The 19,291-nt window shown below is 30.4% G+C and overlaps 1 protein-coding gene across 1 annotated transcript; it reads left to right on the forward strand.

The window, feature by feature from the left end:
- The first annotated feature begins 9,485 nt into the window (after nucleotides 1-9,485).
- LOC132292302 (zinc finger A20 and AN1 domain-containing stress-associated protein 8-like) lies at nucleotides 9,486-11,834 on the forward strand. The gene is made up of 2 exons (XM_059790348.1): nucleotides 9,486-9,655; nucleotides 10,914-11,834. The coding sequence occupies exon 2, from the start codon at nucleotides 10,927-10,929 to the stop codon at nucleotides 11,437-11,439; it is 513 nt and encodes a 170-aa protein (XP_059646331.1). The 5' UTR covers nucleotides 9,486-9,655; nucleotides 10,914-10,926; the 3' UTR covers nucleotides 11,440-11,834.
- The last annotated feature ends 7,457 nt before the right edge of the window (nucleotides 11,835-19,291 follow it).

A 19,291-nucleotide genomic window follows, 5' to 3' on the forward strand; every position in this document is an offset into this window, starting at 1 on the left:
AATTTAATACCAACTCTATCTTTTTTATTCCGAAATTACCCTCCCTCAATTCTATATATATATATATTAAGTTTTCTCTCTATTTCTCTCCTTAGCATCTTAATTCTCTCTCAAACACTTTTTCTTATTAAACAACAAATTTTGATCATAATATCATTAATTATTTGTTTATAAAAATAATAAATTATTAATTACATTTTTTATAATACAACAAAGGAAATAGTGATCTCTTCAATAGGCTGGTCTAATGAGTAAGGCAAACTCACATGCCTAAATCTAAACCTAGGAGTACTCAATATATTGGCCTCTTCCATCTTTTCTTCTGTTCTTCCAAAGACCACCATGGAATGCTTGTCTCTCACACATACAAAATAAACGCGGATTAAAAACCCCATAGCCATGGCGAACCCAGGAAAAAAAACAAGTAAAAGTAGTACACAGATTCTACTAATGATCTGAAATTATCTTTTTTGATGCATTATGAAATAAATTGATGTTGGAAGTAGTGGAAATTCCATAAATTCGATTTCATCATGTGTGTCTTCTCAAAGAAACAATCTTGTATACGAGGGCTTGCTTGATGGTCCAGCCACTTCCATTGTGCCCCCGGTCTTCAATGCAACTCCGGACAAGATGGGTGTCTTAATGCATTTCTCCCGACATGGGTCTCTGTACCTCGGTGCTTCGGCTTGATGTTTGGTCGGAGCTGATCACCGGAAATAGAACTAAAGCTCGCTGGATGGTTGGGTCGTTGTATCCCTGTGTTGTTGCCGGAAATAAGTAGTTCGCGGAAACTGATGTTGATGGAGTTTGATGCTCCACTGATTTTCAAATTACTGCTCGGAGCTCGCCGGACTGAACTGGGTCGTGGTTACTCTTCAGTTTGGCCGAACTAAGGCTCACAGTACGGAGGCACTTTTCAATTTGATCACTCACTGAAACAACACACCTTAAACAGCTCTAGTATGGTTTACGAATTTTTTGATTCCTCATAGTTTTTGTTTGGGTTGGAGGAATTTAAAAACAACGTGGTTTCTTTCTATCTCTCCTGTTAGGTAATTTTAACTTTTATGTATGTTTTTTTCGAAAGTTTTTTTTTTTTTTTTGAAAATTTTTTTTTTAGAAAGTTACTTTTATGTATGTTGTTTGCTCATGATTTAGGTTTGCACACCTTGATTGCATTTTTACCTTATCCAAAACTTTAAAAAAGCACGGATGCTCGTCTCCTGTGGTGTGAATAAACAACACGTGTTAAATATGATTAGGAGTATTTAAAATTGCATAATTTTATTTTTTAATATGTTAGGATAATTTTGTCTTTCCATTCCAAATTAATTGTCTATTTTTTTTAATAATATTTCTAAACTCTTATTTTAATTAAACAAGTGCCCTAATTATCAATATTTTGCCTTTTAATAAAGGTATATTTGAAAATTCAGTTTTATCAATATAAAAAAAATTATTAAAACCTCACTACCATAAAAAAAATTAGATTCTCCAAAATTATCAAGTATTTTGGGACAATAATTAATTATTATTATTTTTTTAGAATGTGATTTAATACAAGTTAAAATATATTATAATTTAATTTGAAAATTAATATATTTTTTAAAAAATAATAATAATTAGCTCTAAGCTCTAAATAAATTATTTTACTTGAGTATATATATATATATATATATATATATATATATATATATATATATATATAATAATTATTATATTATTATTATTTTGACTTCTTCATGTCAAATTGTCAGATCTATTTATTTTAATTGGCCATCTATGAAATAAATAAGGGAGTGTGCCCTCCACTTACTTATATTATGCATAAATAACCAATCAGAAATTTTTGTAATTCATTGCAACAAATCGAATCGTGTCTCTCCTGAACCAGAGACTTTTCAAGGGTACTACTCTGGAGTTTTGGTCACACATAGTTGCCCATAAGGTCACCACAATTTCTCCACAGCATCCAATAAATTTCAATTCCATTTTAAAAAAAAAAAACAAAAAATCTACACAAGTGTTAAAAATTCATACTATTTTGAAATATAAATCTTTGTTTTTTTCTTTTCAAATTTTAAACAATTGGACCAAATAAACATTAACATTAACATTTTTTCAACAATAAAATAATTTTATATATAACATAAGATATAAAGACAAATAATATTTTTGTATGTTGGACGACAAGATAAGGTTACCTTTCTCATTCCCACTCAAAATCATTAAAGAGGCTTTCAAAATCATTTTAAATAAGGGGAGCTAGCAATTTTACCGTCCTTATCAATTACTAACAGTTTAATAGCTACAAAGATTTTTCACACTCTAATATATACTCGTATTCAATTAGATAAATATTCACGCAAATTTAAAAATATCACTGTGAGACTCCAATTTTTCATCCCATGTGAGAAGTGGAATTAAACCAACTAGCTAATGAGCAATGACTTGCTGGTATATTTTAATTAGGGATGGCAATTCGTATTCGGGGGTCGTGTTCGTGTCGTGTCGATATAAGGGTATTATACTAAATAAGTAAACCTAAACCCAACCTATTTAATAATCGTGTTAAAAATCTTCAATACCAACCCAACCTGTTTCTTAAACATGTAAATGTGTTAACCCATTTAATGACTTGTTTAAAAACTATAATTAATTCGTGAAAATCATTAATCACAAATTTACATGAATCTCATATCTTAGAATTTCATGATTTTCACATATCTATAATGCATAAATAAATAGTTAGATATAAATACTTCGATCTGTAATTATAAAACTTGAAGAGATCAAGGCAAACGTTGATATCCTTCCTGCAGAACGAACAACATGTTAAACTGCAATAGTCAAATTGTGAAAACCGATTTTTCTCTTTTGACATTTTACACATATAAATATTATACGTGTTGTTTTCATTAGCGTACATAATTGATGGGATATATGCACTTTTATAAAGATAGAGAGATGACCAGCTTTCCTTTTTAGTAACCTTAATTCTACTTTCAATCAAAATAATAAATAAATAGGAAAACACTTCTCCAATAATTAATTACCATAAAGGTAATTTATAAGTTGACTAAATAATATAATATTAATCTAATACTTATTTACTTAATCACTAATTAATGAAATATATCACATGTCCAAATCATGTGGGTCACAAAATTAATAAATAATCTTACATTCTCCCACTTTGCCCATATGATAACTTCTGTAGTGGTTTAGTAAAATAGTCATAAGTGTGCACCAAAAATCAGATTAAGTCCTTAAGTTGGTCATCATAAATACCATGGTAAATAAATTACCAATGCGAGTCATGGCTGTTATATATCACTAAATGACACAGTCTCTTACATGTACCACAACACTAGTAACCTATTCAATGTAGTTAATAAATGAGAAGTATCAATAATGATCTAACAATAATGTCTTTTCCAATACTATTCTATTACCACTTATTAAAGCAATATGTACATGTACATTAATTAATAGGAAATATCATAAACACATTTAATAAGTGCAAAATGTTAAATATATGTAAGCATTGTTAAGCAATCCACAATTAAAAAATAATCAACATTGACTACATTCAAGACCCATTCTTTCAACTTGTTCCATAAATGTCTTGGGTAGTAGTCCATTCGTTAATGGATTGCAATCATAAGTTGTGTGCTTATATGTTTAATAGACATTTGTTGTTTCTAAATATCTTATTTAATGATAAAGTATTTCAACTTTAAAATACTTATCATTTTTCTTACAAAAAGATCAACAATTGCAGTATAAATTTTCAGCAATCTGAAAATGGTACCTGTAACTCCAAATTCTTAAATAAATTCTGCAACCATAAATTGTAACTTCAAAGCATGTTATAAATTTAAAAATTCATAATAGTCAAAGTAATAATAAATTACTTTGCACTTTTTCATAATATTGTTCCTCCAGCCAAAAAGAACAAATAACCAATTGCGAATTAATTATTATCCACATATTCATAAAAATGTCTTCCTAAGTGTGAGCATATAATCTTTTATCATCTACCAACTTGTATATATATCAAACTCCACAATATATGCATAAGGAATATTTTTCGTTTCTTTACCTTCTAACTAACTCATTCTTTGGGATTGCATTAGGCTGAATTTATCCCTTTTTATGTATGGAGCAATGCTGGTTAAACAATGTTTCATACCAAATCTTTCTAAGACTCTTTCAATATATACTTTCTGAGACAATCCTAAAAATCTACGTGATTTTTCATGAAATATTTCTATTCCTATCACGTAGGATGCCTCATCCGTATCTTTCATTTCAAAGTTCTTATAAATAACTTTTAGCTTCATATAATAAACTAAAATCACTACTAGCAAACAAAATATCATCAATATATATAAAATCATAAATATAAACTTACTCCCACTAACCTTCTGGTTTATATACCGATCAATCGTATTTTCATTAAAATCAAAAGAAATAATGGTATCATTTAATTTAATATATCATTGTCGGTGAGCTTGTTTAAGTTTATATATTGATATCTTAAGTTTACAGACCATGTATTCTTTACTTTATAATGTGAAGCTTTCAGGTTGTTCCATATAGACTTCTTATTTCTAAACCCCATTTAGAAAATTTATTCACATCTATTTGATATAACTCTAAATCATAATAAACTACTAATGCCATGATATTTTAAAAGAATCTTTCTTAAATACTGAAAAGAATGTTTCTTTATAATCTCTTCATTTATGGCGCTAATTCATTTAGTAAAATCATTACTGTTAATGGTTTGTGAATATGTAACCGGATTCGTATATATCTTACTATATATCAAAATCAGATTCTTGCAGATATATCACACAGTCATCCGGAATAACAAAGCTTCTTTATCTTTGAGATCGTTTTAATGTTATTCCTTATGATTTTTCTACAATTTATTCATTGGTGACAACATCATTATGAAGTTGTTGATTATTCAATTGTTCTTCGTTGTTATACGGTTCAACAACTGAATGAATAATTATTTTCTTAGAAGTTATAGGTAAAGAGATTTATACCATAACTTCTAGAATGATCACATTCTTATTTTTATCACTCCCATTAATTTCACCATTCTCAATGAATCTGACATTACTGATTTCAATAATTATCGTATTATGTTTAGGATAGTAAAACTTGTACCCTTTAGATTACTTAACATCCACAACATTATAGGTAACGAGGAATTACGTAACATTGTACGATTATGCATTTCAGCTACACGTTTCTGTTGCGGCATGCATGGCATAGTGTATTGAGCACAAATGTCATGCATCTCAAGAAGTTTAGCAAACGGATAGAGTAGTAATTCGTTTAATCATACTTTCTATAATATTCACCACCTCTACATGACCTTATGATTTTTACTTTTCTATCTAGTTGTTTTTCAACCTCATTTGTGTATACTTCAAGAGTACCCACAGTTTGAGATTTTTCATGCAATAAATAGATATAACCATAACGTGAAAAAATCAACTATAAAGGCGATAAAATACTTTTTTCTACCAAAAGATGGAACATCAGAAGGTTTACAAATATTTGTATGAATAATTTCAAAAAGTTTTGTACTTCTTGTGATTCATTTATTTGTGTTTTTGGTTTCTTTACCCTTAATACAATCTACACACACACTAAAATCAGTAAATTTTAGATACAGAAGAATCACATCATTGACTAATTTTTCAAACATTTCACTAAATATTATCCAGTCTTTTATGCCACAAGATAAATGAATTTTCATTCATTAAGCTGCACTTAATTCTAACATTATGATGGAAGGTCAAAAGGATTTTAATAAATAAACTATCAAGTTTAAATTTACAGAAATTATCAACAATAATACCATAACTCACAAATTAGAATTTCTTGAATAAACATCATTATCAAACTTAAAGGAAAAAACATTAATATAAAGTTTTGAAATAAAATCAAATTGAGAGAAATTGAAGAAATATAAAGAGTTTAAAACAATTTTAAAAAAATTTATTGTCTAAAACTAAACAAAATGCCTATATGGTTTCAACAATTTTTTTTTCCAATTCTTGTAAATAAGAAATTTTCATTTGAATTTGTGGTTTAGGTCATAAGAAATTCTTGCATCTATTAGAAACATAAACATTAGTACTTAAGTCAACCTATCATATATTAGAAGTAATATCAATAAGTGATTCGAAATATACAAAAGCTAAAAGCTTACTATTCTTTTTCGAATCATCATTTATGTTTTATGTAATCTTTCTAAAAGTATTCAATATATAAATGACACTTTTACATTATTACATTCATTTCTTTTAGTAGATTAATCTAAATCTTTTAATTTTTGGGTGTTGCTCTCTTAATGTCTTTTCAGGCTTATTCCCAAATTTCTTTCTAACTTTTTGAGTCATCAAATAAACAAAATGATTACCTTGCTGCTTAAGCTTCGTCTCCTCCTAAATTAACATAATGGTCAATTCTGTCACTTTCCACTTGTCTTAATAGTGTAACTTCGAAATGACCCATACTAAGTAGACAAGAAATTGAGAATAAATTGAACGAGAAAATTCTCATCAACAATCATCCCTAAGGTTCTTAATTTTGCAGCAACATTAGTCATCTCATAATTATGTTCATACATGGTACAAGTACCAACAAAAATGCATAATAGTGATATCAGTTAATAATTTTCGTTTAAGATATTTATCTACAATACGAAAACATTCTTACAGTAAAATATTCCTTAGCACTATCACTATGGGGAACAATCATTCGTATAACCATAATACTTAACTTACTCATTCCATTATGAGAAATTAGTCATATTGAGAATCAAAATAGATGTAGCATGCAAATTAAGGGATGTAATAAAATAAACATAATAAGATAAATTGCTCACAACAATAATGTTTTGAGTTAATAACACGTATGTATAACTTAAAAATATAAATACAATGTATAACTATAGTACCCCTTTGGGTGTCAACTATAAAATACTAATAATGATGCTTAAATGTATTTATATGTATATTTTCATTTGTGATGCATTATTTAATTAAACAAATAAATTACTTTTGGATATCCTATATCTACCTAATTAAGAAAATACATACAATTCCTTAATTTTTATTTAATCACTTGAAAATCAATTCCCTTTAGAGAATTATTTCTCATAATTAAATAAAGTCAATATTCATGAATACCATCAAAAATCATAAGCATCATAATTCATGAAATATTGTAATTATGTCTACTAATAAAATTAATATCCAACAACATTATTGTTAAGCCACTTTGGTAGCTACCAACCTTTACATATGTGAATATTAAATTAGCTAGTGACTAATTCATCTTTAATTATATTTACTACTAAAATTAATATTCATCAATCATTATGGTTAGACCACTTTGATAGCTACTAACCCTCGTAAACATGAATATTAAATTAGTTAGTTACTAATTCATCATTAATTTACCCATTTAACATTATGCACACATATTCATACTGATCGATCCAAATTTAAGTAGGTTCGATCTCAGAAATTTAATAGTTCAAAAAATTAAATAAAATATCATTTTATTTATATACATAATAAAACATATTGTTTTTATTTTTAGACTTGAAAATCATAATTGAATTAATTTAAAATTGATTTTCCATCATGTATGTATATTTGGGTACAAAATAATAAGTTATTTGCATGTCCAATAATATTAGATTAAGTTTCTAATCTCACATATTATTCTAAAAAATTAGATAATAAAATCAATAAATACATGTGCTTTATGTATTTAATAAAATAAAATCTTTCATCTCAGTGGACAATAATTGATATACAAATTGGTTTTTCATTAAAATAATAATAAACAACCACATTTACTACCACTTTTCAATTGTTATTTCAATAATGTACAGAAATAAAAAAACAATCACATAAATAGACAGTATTTTGTAATCACATAAATAGATAACATCTAGTTTGTCCATATCTATATAATACAAAACTCACCCAAATAAAGAAACGAATAGTCATATTTATGATTATATTACCATAAGTACAATTTAAATATATATATATATATATATATATATATATATATATGCTTATTCAAGAAAACAAATTATACTCCGTATATATTTTTCTTTATACGTATTATTTATACAACTTTAATAAAAAATAATGAGTTCCTAAACCGTGAGTTCTGATACTACATGAAAACTATAATTAATTCGTGAAAACTATTAATCACAAATTTACATAAATCCTATATCTTAGAACTTCATGATTTTCACATATCTATAATGTATAAATACGTCGAAGAGATCAAGGCAGATGTCGAGATCATTTATACGGAACGAACAACATGCTAAACTGCAATAGTCAAAGCGTGAAAACCGATTTATCTCTTTTGACTTTTTGCACACATAAATATTATACGTATTGTTTTCATTAGCATACATAATTGATTGGATATATACACTTTTATAAAAGGCAGAGAGAGGATCAATTTTCCTTTTTAGTAACCTTAATTCCACTTTCTATCAAAGTAAGGAATAAATAAGAAAACACTTCTCCAATAATTAATTACCATAAAGGTAATTTATAAATTGACCAAATAATATAATATTAATCTGATACCTATTTACTTAAGCACTAATTAATACAATATATCACATGTCCAAAACGTGCGAGCCACATATTAATCTTACATTGTTTATCAAAACGAAATATTTAATATTTAATCAAATATTAAATAATAGAAAAAAAATTGTCATAATTAATCCAAATATTCAAAATAAAAAGAAAAATCATAAGGCATAGACAAAACTTATGTTGAAATGACTTAACTATCTATAGTAATTGGGTTTAAATAGGTAACATATTACATATGTCATATTTACGATTATAACATGTTGAGTTAAATGGGTTATAAACGGGTTACATAGGTTGAATTCCTCAATTCTAACCCGACACAGTTAAGTAAACGGGCCAATCGTGTCGACCCTTCTATGACCCAAACCCGTTTATGTCAAACCCAAACCCTTTTAACTCATATCGTGTAATTTGCCACTCCTAATTTTAATACATGTTAATTCTACTAATCTTTTTTTTCTCCCCACTCAAAATAGGGCTTAATAGTATATTTTCTATCTTTTAAAATAGATAGTTAGAATTTCAATTTTCAAACGTACAACTAAGTGTGTGGGTGATATGTGTTCGATGATAAATTGATGAAGCTGGTCATATAGGAGGAGGAAAGCCCAAGTTTAGTAAATGGGCCAAAACTAACAAGGTTGGGCTACCGCAGCCCCAACTTGTACGTACCAACTAAAGTGGTCCAAGAAAAGGAACTAATTAACTAATCATAAATAAATAACGCCAGAACGTATTTAAATCAGGTAATGGCAAAATGGTATATATGTAGTTTGGTGAGGGCGGTATGTTGGCCTCACCGACTAACTCGGTGCAGGACGTTCGTTGGCAGAGAAATACAAAACATGAGTCTTAAATAGGACGAAGAGCCAACAAAATTCGACCCCAAATACCTCTATTTCTCTCTCTACCTGCGCTCGTTTCTCTCTTTCGTCTCTCGATTTTTCCGATTATCTGCACGAATCGATCATATTTTTAAGGTACTTTGCTATTCTCTCTCGATACTATTTGTGTGTGTTTTTATTTTTTTATTTTTATCATCTAATCCCTAATTTGGTTTGGGGGTTTAGGTTAGGTAATCTATCAAATATTTCAATTAAGCCTAATTAGGAACAACCGGGTTCGATTTTGCAACTCAAGATCGGCCAAAGTTGTCGTTTTGATAAGGTTTCTTCAGATTTTTGTGTCTAGTCTAGGGTTTCTATTTATGCCCTCCACTTCGACTCCTGCCCTATCTATTTTCTCAGGACAGGACGGGGATACTTATGCTTATAAGCTGATTAATCAATCGTGTACTTAACTATTTATGTTGTTCCTCTTTATTTTTATTTTTATTTTTATGAGATATACGTTTAATTATTTCTTTTAAATGTTTGTTAACTTGTAAGTTGATTCCTTGGTACTACCAAAAGGTTATGGAAGTTGGAAAGATCAAAGATTGCATTTTTAACCTTGTGCTGTAAGCCCGTCTGAATTTTTGTCAGCTTAGTTCATGATAATTGATGCTTAGAAAGTACTTCGTGTGATATATGATGGGTTTCTAGTATGTATTAATGATTTGCATTAAATGGTTAGATGTGAAGTTTTGGATTTACTGGAGGTAGTTGTTAGTTCGGTTTGTTTTCATAATGTCTTTTTTGGGAGATTTTTCATTCTTCATGTGTTGGTTTGATAGGATATGTTTTGAATCATAGTATACTATACTGTTGGGATATGCAGCTCTGGATGGTCACTTTTTATTACTTAATTTCCTACTTGTAAATGAGGTTCTGAATGACTAATATCTTATTTATTAGTTTAGAGCAAATTCAGTTGTTTTGTATTTTCTACAAGGCTTTTTAGGGAATCTGCAAAATGATTTGGGAAGGGGAAGAAATTTTTTCAGATTTTGGAAGTGCAACTTTTTTTATTTTTATTTTTTCAGTTTCTCGAAAAGAACTACCACTTCTCTCACATCACATGAAAGTTACCTTTTTCAGCGCTGTCATCCTAGATGAATGCTGTTTAGGGGTTTCCTTTTACGATTAACTGGCCGTGATTACAATGCCCATATGATTGAAATTGGTTAAGTTTTTGTTCTTTATGTATTTTCTTCTGGCAAAGTTACTCATGTGATGCACTTCACACGAGGCTTACTTGCTTTTATACTTTTGCTTTTATACTTATGCAGTTGGGAAGCAGATTCTCTGTACTGGTTGTAATTTATACTCCCTAGTCATTGAGATCATGTTGTTGCAGGATAGCGGAATAGATGGAGTCTTCCGAAGAGACAGGATGTCAAGCTCCAGAAGGCCCCATTCTTTGCATCAACAATTGTGGCTTCTTTGGTAGTGCAGCCACTATGAACATGTGTTCCAAATGCCACAAGGACATGATCCTGAAGCAGGAACAGGCGAAACTTGCAGCTTCATCAATTGAGAATATTGTAAATGGCAGTTCGGGCAGCAATGGGCCTGTGGTTGCTGGTGCTGTGGATGTGAAAGCTGAACCAGTGGAGTTGAAGGTTATTTCTACACAAGCAAACTGTGATGCATCCTCAAGCCAGAGTCCAGAGGTGAAGGCAAAACAGGGTCCGAATAGGTGCAGCACTTGTCGCAAACGTGTGGGATTAACAGGTTTCAATTGCAGATGTGGAAATCTTTTCTGTGCAGTTCATCGCTACTCTGACAAACACGATTGTCCTTTTGATTATCGGAGTGCTGCTCAGGATGCTATTGCCAAAGCCAACCCTGTTGTCAAGGCTGAAAAGCTTGATAAAATCTAGACGCCGTGGACTTAAAGGTTTATGTATTGAAATGTGAAGTTTCTCTTTATATCCATGCGTCTTCTTATAAGTTGGCAGCTTCTCTTGTTAGGTGTCCTTTAGCGATATGAATGGTTTAAAGCATGAGAATGCAGGCACCATTCCAGTCTATTGAACTCTGTGTTCCTCGTAGAATGCTGAGGATTACTTTGGTTGCTCCAGTGTGTAAGTCTATTTGTGCTGGTTTGTCAAACATCTTCATGGTTATTGTATTGTTCCTCTGGTTCTTTTGCATTTCACCTGTAGTAGATGTCATAATGCTGTGGTGTGTCTAGCATGGCAGTAGTAAAGAAAAATTTGTGCGACTGTGATTTGTTTCTTTATCAGTATCAATTTCTAGTATATTCTTTACTTGATGATTTTGTGCACAACATGATAGAACTGAAACAATGTGGCTAGGATATGGTTGTTGATTACATATGACAATCTTCACCCCCCTTGCCCTCCCCTGCAGGAAAAAAATGGACTTGAGGCCCCCTCAGCCGGTTTAACCTCCACAATGCATTGTTTACTTACAAAAAAATTTATATCAGTTAACTCACCAAAAAAAAAAAAAAATCATTGGCTTGTTTGTCTTCTATGCCTTTTCCCGTGTGGGGATTTTACTGAATTTTTAACTTATGTCTATTTAGGGAAGAATAAATCATTTATAGGCTGCCTTTTTGTGTGTGTGTAATATATTTATTTAGGAGGCATTGGACTGACATTAAAATTTTCAATTCCCTTCTCCTACCTGTGGTATGATGAGGGTTTATCCATGAAATTGGTGCTTTTTATGCATTATATATGTGCAATAATTTATACTTCAGATGCCATGCAATTTTAAGGACTCTAAATGAACCTTACCTAGGGTTAAATTTTTGGAATATGATGACCCGAAATTGATTATTGGCTTTATAAACCTTGTTGAGACAAATGATGTAGTTGTGACTCGCCGGTGAGTGTATGAAATACATGTAGCATTTAAGTAAGTTTTGGTCGATCCGATTCCTCCCTCCGGCCTCCCTGTTATCTGTAGGAGGGCACATTGAGTGGCATTGTGTTTGCTGAAAACTACAGTAGGATTTAATTCTACTTTTATTGTTGTAGAAAGATGCATTATACTTGAAAGGTTTGGATAAATGGAATAAAAAAAATAAATACAGGTAAATGATTAAATGCATCAAGTATGATTTTGTTATTATGAATGGATCATCAGCAAGAGTACAGCAGGATATCTAATTTGATTATATGATTCACAATATATGTTGAGGGAGGGTTTTTCGCTATGGTTGTAAGAAAATCATGATGGTTGGTGGTTTTTCGCTATATCGAATTAAATGTCATTGGGTGGGTGTTTAATTATGGATTCATCAAGTTTGCTTAACAAATTGGTATATTGAGTGAGTTGATTAGTGAAGTTAATTATCTTTTTTGTTCATTGATGACATCTTTCTATTCTTGTTGTATTACGCTGTTTAATTTGATTCTATATGTTATGTCCTAGGTTAGCATAACCCTAAAATTTGAGATTCTAGAGTGAAGTTGATTATCTTTGTTCATTGATGACATCTTTCTATGTTTGTTGTATTACATACTTTGATTTGATTCTATATGCTATGCCCTAGGTTAGCATAACTCTAAATTTTGAGATTCTCGAGTGTAGTTGATTATCTTTTTTGTTCATTGATGACATCTTTCTATTCTTGTTGTATTACACACTTTGATTTGATTTATATGCTATGTCCTAGGTTAGCATAACCCTACTTGACTATGGGTAAAGGTAGGATATTTGATTTGGGAGTAAAAGGGGTGAAGGTCAAAATGATCTTATAAATTTTTTTTTTTTTTTTTTTTTTTTTTTCTTCCCACTTTCTGATACCTAATATTAGTGTAACTGAGTCGTTATTTATATGGATTAGGTTGCTAATTGTTTCTGCAAGTTTGCTTGTTTCTTGTGGGCATTTGTTTTTCCAGCCTCTACTTTCTCTCAGTTTATGCTCTCATTATGACGTCTTGGGTATATATATAATTGTGTAACATCTGGTATGTATGTTTTTCTCTTGGCCATTTATACTTCTAACATTCTGTTTTCATTCTTCAGAACCCGATTTTGATGATCTTACGATACTTTTTCTAGTCATGAAGAGCCATAAAATGTGATATTGAGTTTAAGGTTTGTTTTAAACGATACAACACCTTGAAATGGTGTTTGTGAATTGTTTAACTGTCAAGATAACTGGTACCTTATGTTTATGTCAGATGGAAAGTAAAAAATGATGTGATTATATATGCTATTGGTTGTGTTCTATGTGGGCCATGGTAGGTTAGTGGGCTGGAGTACGGCTTATAAATTTTGTCATTTTTTTATTAAAAAAAAATTAATTCCGAGAAAGATAAAGGATTTTGTGATGTTCTTGGACTATTTTGTTGAATGCCATCATGTTGAAGATTCAGGTTACCTAGTTTATGTAACCATATGGCTGAAATCTGGCTAGCTATCTATCAAGTGGTGAGTTTGGGTCATTTGATGCCATCTGCTTTTCAATAATCTTGTATTTGGTGGTGTTCCTTTAATACCTCTTGTGGCTCTGTTTGATAGGTTCATCTGTTGAGTTCTTGTTATATAAAGATGACTATTAGTGTATCACAGCAAAATATTTAGACTTCTTGGAAGGGCTTTTTTGTAGTAGTTTCTGATAGTTGAATATTTTTGTGTGGTTTTGGTGCCTTTTTCTGATAGTTGAATGTGTGTGTTGATGCCTCTAGGGAACTTTCTTTCCAGATGGAAACTTTGCCCATGTGATCTTGAGCAAATTTGGCCAGTTTTGTTAAACAGCAGTGTTCTCCTTTCCTTTTTTTTTTTTTCAATTTATAATCATATGCTTTTCTTCTACCATTAGCTATACTATCATTTATATATATAGGCTGAAGCAATGGAACTATAAAGGTATACTTTCCCTCATTGAGATTGTAGAGTCTCTCTCTTTAACTTGTGATGGCCCTTTCCATTTGCTGGGTTATTTGATTGCTTCATACGGGTGCTCATAATGTTGAATGACTTTGCAAGGAAAGGAAGTTGAAGTCCTCTTCTTCGGCCATGGGCATTTGAAAAATCACAAGATTTGATTTTTGTTCGTCTTTTGTTCCAACAGTTAGGACAAACTTCCGACTTGGGTTTCTATACAATATAGATGAATTAGCAGCTGGGGCTAGATGGTGCATTCTCTTATATCCTATATCCTGAAACACTGACGATCATTCTTGAGACATTAGCTAGCAAGGACGTCTATCTATGGTTTCTGTACAATATAGATTCTTCGTTAGCTGGGTTAGATGGACACATTCGACTAATATACTAGATCTGAAGATCGTTCTTGAGACACTGATGATGTTGCCTGCATAGCCTATAAAGAAAATTTAAATTTAAATAGATCTATCTATATGTGGATGGACAAAGAAAACAAGAAAAGAAGATACATGATGGGTGAGAGTGGTGACAATGGTGTCACAGCTCCGTTTATTTTGACAGGGCAAGAATTTAATTGAAGACAATTTTGAGGCAATACATTGTAGGTCATCTCCTTTGTATTTGAGAGCATTTTAACTGAGGAAGTGTGCAGCAGTTTGCTCTCCATTTATAATGGTTGGGTAATTACTCGCAAATAAAGAAGAATGAGGCTTTACAAAAGTCAATGACATCTTGAATGATATGTATGTCCATTTAGAGAAATAATGGGACTTTTGAAAAGATATTTTTAAAATATATATTTATAATTTAATTTGAAAAAAAGTACTAAAATGTAAAAAAATTGAACATTGTTGGTCATCTCCTTTGTATTTGAGAGCATTTTTACCGAGCGAGTGTGCAGCACTTGCTCTCTATTTATAATGGTTGGGTAATGGTCACAAATAAAGAAGAACGAGAATGGTTTTTACGTGTATTTAGAGAAATAATGGGACTTTTGGAAAGATATTTTTAATATATATATTGATAATTTAATTTGAAAATAGTACTAAAATCTATAAAAATAGTACACCTATAAACTTTTAAGTAGTGGCATACTAGTTTTTATCTTGTAGCCTGATTCCAGCCTATAAAGTTTCAATAGTAGCATAGAAGATATTACCATGAGGCCTGATTACAGCCGAACTTTTTTTTTCTTTTCTCTTGGAACTTCTGGTTTTTGTAGTTACATCACAATTGGCAATTAAATTGTTTTAAAAAGACTTACATCAGTAGACTTTTAATGATATTGCCCGTAAAAAGAAGGGCCATAAAGTAAGGAAGGTACTTGTTGGTTGCCAAATGGATTAATATCATGCTTCTGTTTTATCTTTGAGTAATGACAGGGAGTGTGAGAGTTTCATCAATTGTAACAGCATTCAAAAGTCTTATACTCCCTCCGTCGCAATCTTTAAGTGCCTAACTATTTTGTGACGGGAGTAGTTTTTATTTTTTTTTAAAGATAAATTGCACCTGACACCTCTTGAGAATTTAGTCAATGCTATACAGCAACTAATTGTTAACTTACTTTTTAACAATAACACTGAGCTTTAAGATCTTTTAAAATGTCTTTTTAACCTTTTAATTTATCAACAAATACATAAAAAATGTAAATAGACCAATTAGCCATTCCTAACAAAATTTAAAGAAATAACATAACACCTTCGTCTCAAACACCTAGCCACAACGTTGTCACTGCTGTCACCACCACTTCTCACTCTCTCATCCTTTATTAAATGAGCGTACACACATATACATATATATTACCCCTCTTTATCATTACACCAACCATAAATATTATCCATCATAATGGGACTTGTGAAATTTTTTATATATTTTTAAGACACCTATTAACTGTTATTTTCTTTTTTATTTTCTTATTCTTCACATACTTTTCCCCCACTATTTATTTTTTCTCCTCTCATTATAATTTTTTTTTTTTTTTTTCATCTTCTCTGCTCTTACAATTTACAACCTTACTTCGTCACAAGACTTTGAATGAACTTTTATTCTATTGAAGAATTTTTTGGAGTATTAGACCAAATTATTGGAAATCAGTTTCTATTGTTCTATAACTTCAATTAGTTTATAGTTTTATTAAATTTTGTTATCATAAAATTATTTATTTTGTTTGTCAGTTCTCATCATTTTTATTTATATTGTTGAATACTTCTTTTAGAAAGTACATAGTCAATTAGTTAACGATAGAACTAGAGATTGAAAATTTTTCAGTACTAAGCATAAAAATCACAAAATAAATAATGAGTATATTACTAGTATGAACATATGGGTAGACTCTATTAAAATGCCATTTTATTTTTTTTCACCTAAAGCCTTAAATTATATTGAGCCGCCCTGGCGGCCGCCACCACCACCACCAAAACCTCTAGCCTATCTCTCTCTCTCTCTCTCTCTATATATATATATATATAGATATATATAGACACACACAACTATTAATCTATCTATTTCCGAAATATATATATATATATATATATATATATATGTAGGGTAAAATCTTTATTACTTGAAATGATTGTAGGAGAGGAAACTGGAAGACAATATAGCAATAGCATATCCCTAAAAGGGTAAAAGCTTATTGAAGAGGGGTTGTCATGCAATGTTGATGAACATGGGAAGCAAAATTAATGGTATTGTCCCCACTCCTACTCCTACATCTTCTGAAAGCAATGTTGGTATTGAAAATGTATTACATTATTGTTTTTTTTCGAAAGTTAAATGTATTGCATTATTGTTGTTTCTAGCTTTCTTCATTGTAATTAATGAATTTTGATTTGATTGTAGCACCTTTGGCTGGCTCACCCCCACCATCCCATGTTGGTTTCTGCAACAAAGACAAAAGGGCATACTTGCAATGCATTTGTTGGGACTTGGGGACTTTCTTATCTAGGGAATATTACACACAAATATCACAAACACCCATGAGTCATGACCCTCTCTCTCTCTCTCTCACTCCACACACACACACAAACACACTGTATAATGGCTTTAAGCAATATCACACTATATGTGAACAACTTTTTGCAAGAAACAAAACGAAATGTCTCTCTCCACTGTGGCACACAGACATATTATAATATATATACACGTAGATGCTTTAATATTAAAATGTTAGACTATGAGAATACGTGTGTATACAAACAAGCTTTTGAAAGAAACAATATGAAATGCTTCAAGAAACGTTTTTATCCCTTTTAAAACACAATCACTTATTGTATATCTTACTAATTAAAATAGTCATTAGCTTACAAAAGTTAAAGACCCTTTCAAGGGTTGACCACAATAATCGATTGATTGACATTCTTAGTTTTGTGTCACCACCACGCCTAATTTAACTTTATTATAATAATATTCTCATATTTTTCATTTTCATATATATTTTTCCAACATACACAACTTGGTTATTTAGGAAGGTGATATTAGTTGTGAACATGATTGACTGACTAACGACCTTCTAAACAAGTTTATTATACAAAATTGCAAATAATTTACTTGTTTGCTTTGTTTTTTTAATTAATTTTTTCCTTGATTGATTACTCAGCATCGAGTTTATATTAAGGTATGATGGTGGGTAATTTGGATTTTGTAGTGTCTCAACCTGCTTGAAATTTCCTGATGATGATGACAACATTGACCATTTTTAAGGGCAATAATGTGATAACATGGTTAATCAACTAGGTGATGAAAGAGGTTCATTGTCTTTGGACTCGTGCATGCCTGCCTAACATGTTTGGCTTCATGCGTCGGAAAGGAAAAACTTCCATCATCTTAGTTGCAAAATGCTTGGGACATATATGTGGTACTAGTTTAATTAAATCTTGTAAGTTATTGAGAATTATTGAGTGTGGTTTAACTCTTAACACAAAAAGTAAATTTAATTAGTGAACATAAAAGTCTCATTAATATCATAGAAAGTGCAAAAGACAGTACCCAAGTATTAGATGAAACATAATAGCCTTTAAAATGAATCTTGTTTGAGTCCAAAACTATTTTACTCAGAACAAAATGTGTTGGATCAAATTTTGGTTGCTTAGTATTTTGGAATGTGAGGCGATTTTTCGTCACGTCCTTCTCCTAATGAAGCAAATTTGGTAGTTCCTAAATGAATTTGGGGCCAGTATGATAAAATAATTGAAAATCTGAAATGAGTTTGGGACGGGAACAGATTTAGTGATGAACTAAATATATGTACTTTTAAATTTTATACATATATAAAATATACATTTATTATTTTACTGGAAGTGTCCATTAATACATTAATATTCACTATTTAATAATTTTAAAGCTGTGTACTTATTTATAAGCCCAATTTGAACATATTGTGCTATTTTTTTTTTCCTATATTAAAAAAGAGGCATAACCCATCCTATTCTTGCTCCGCAATTAAATGCAGTATGCTATACAAAATCGATACTTTATCTACCAAAATAGATGTGAGAATAATATACTAATTACAAATTTGTCTCGAAATAAGAACAAAATTTGTAGGACAAATTTTTTAATAAAGTGAAATAGAATTTAACCAAATCGATCACCCATCTCAGTTCCGACCCGTTGTCACCCCTCGTACTCATAATAAGTATTGAACTTTCTGTCCCATTAGATTTCACCAAAATTCAACCAAATTAAAAATTTACAGCAAACATGACACCAATGAATCTCATTCATTGGCCGGAGTATTTACCAAAAAAAAAATTCTCATTCATTTCACTTGGATCATGGTAAAAAAACAAATCAAAATGAAACTCGTCGTCGACTAAATGCTTTTTAAGCTGATGTGACAGGCAAATTTTCTTTAGATTTTCT

Source organism: Cornus florida, unplaced genomic scaffold, assembly GCF_030987335.1.
Source record: "Cornus florida cultivar Cherokee Brave unplaced genomic scaffold, ASM3098733v1 CherokeeBrave_3.0.0_Hap2_Chr02, whole genome shotgun sequence".
Taxonomy (NCBI): Eukaryota; Viridiplantae; Streptophyta; class Magnoliopsida; order Cornales; family Cornaceae; genus Cornus; species Cornus florida.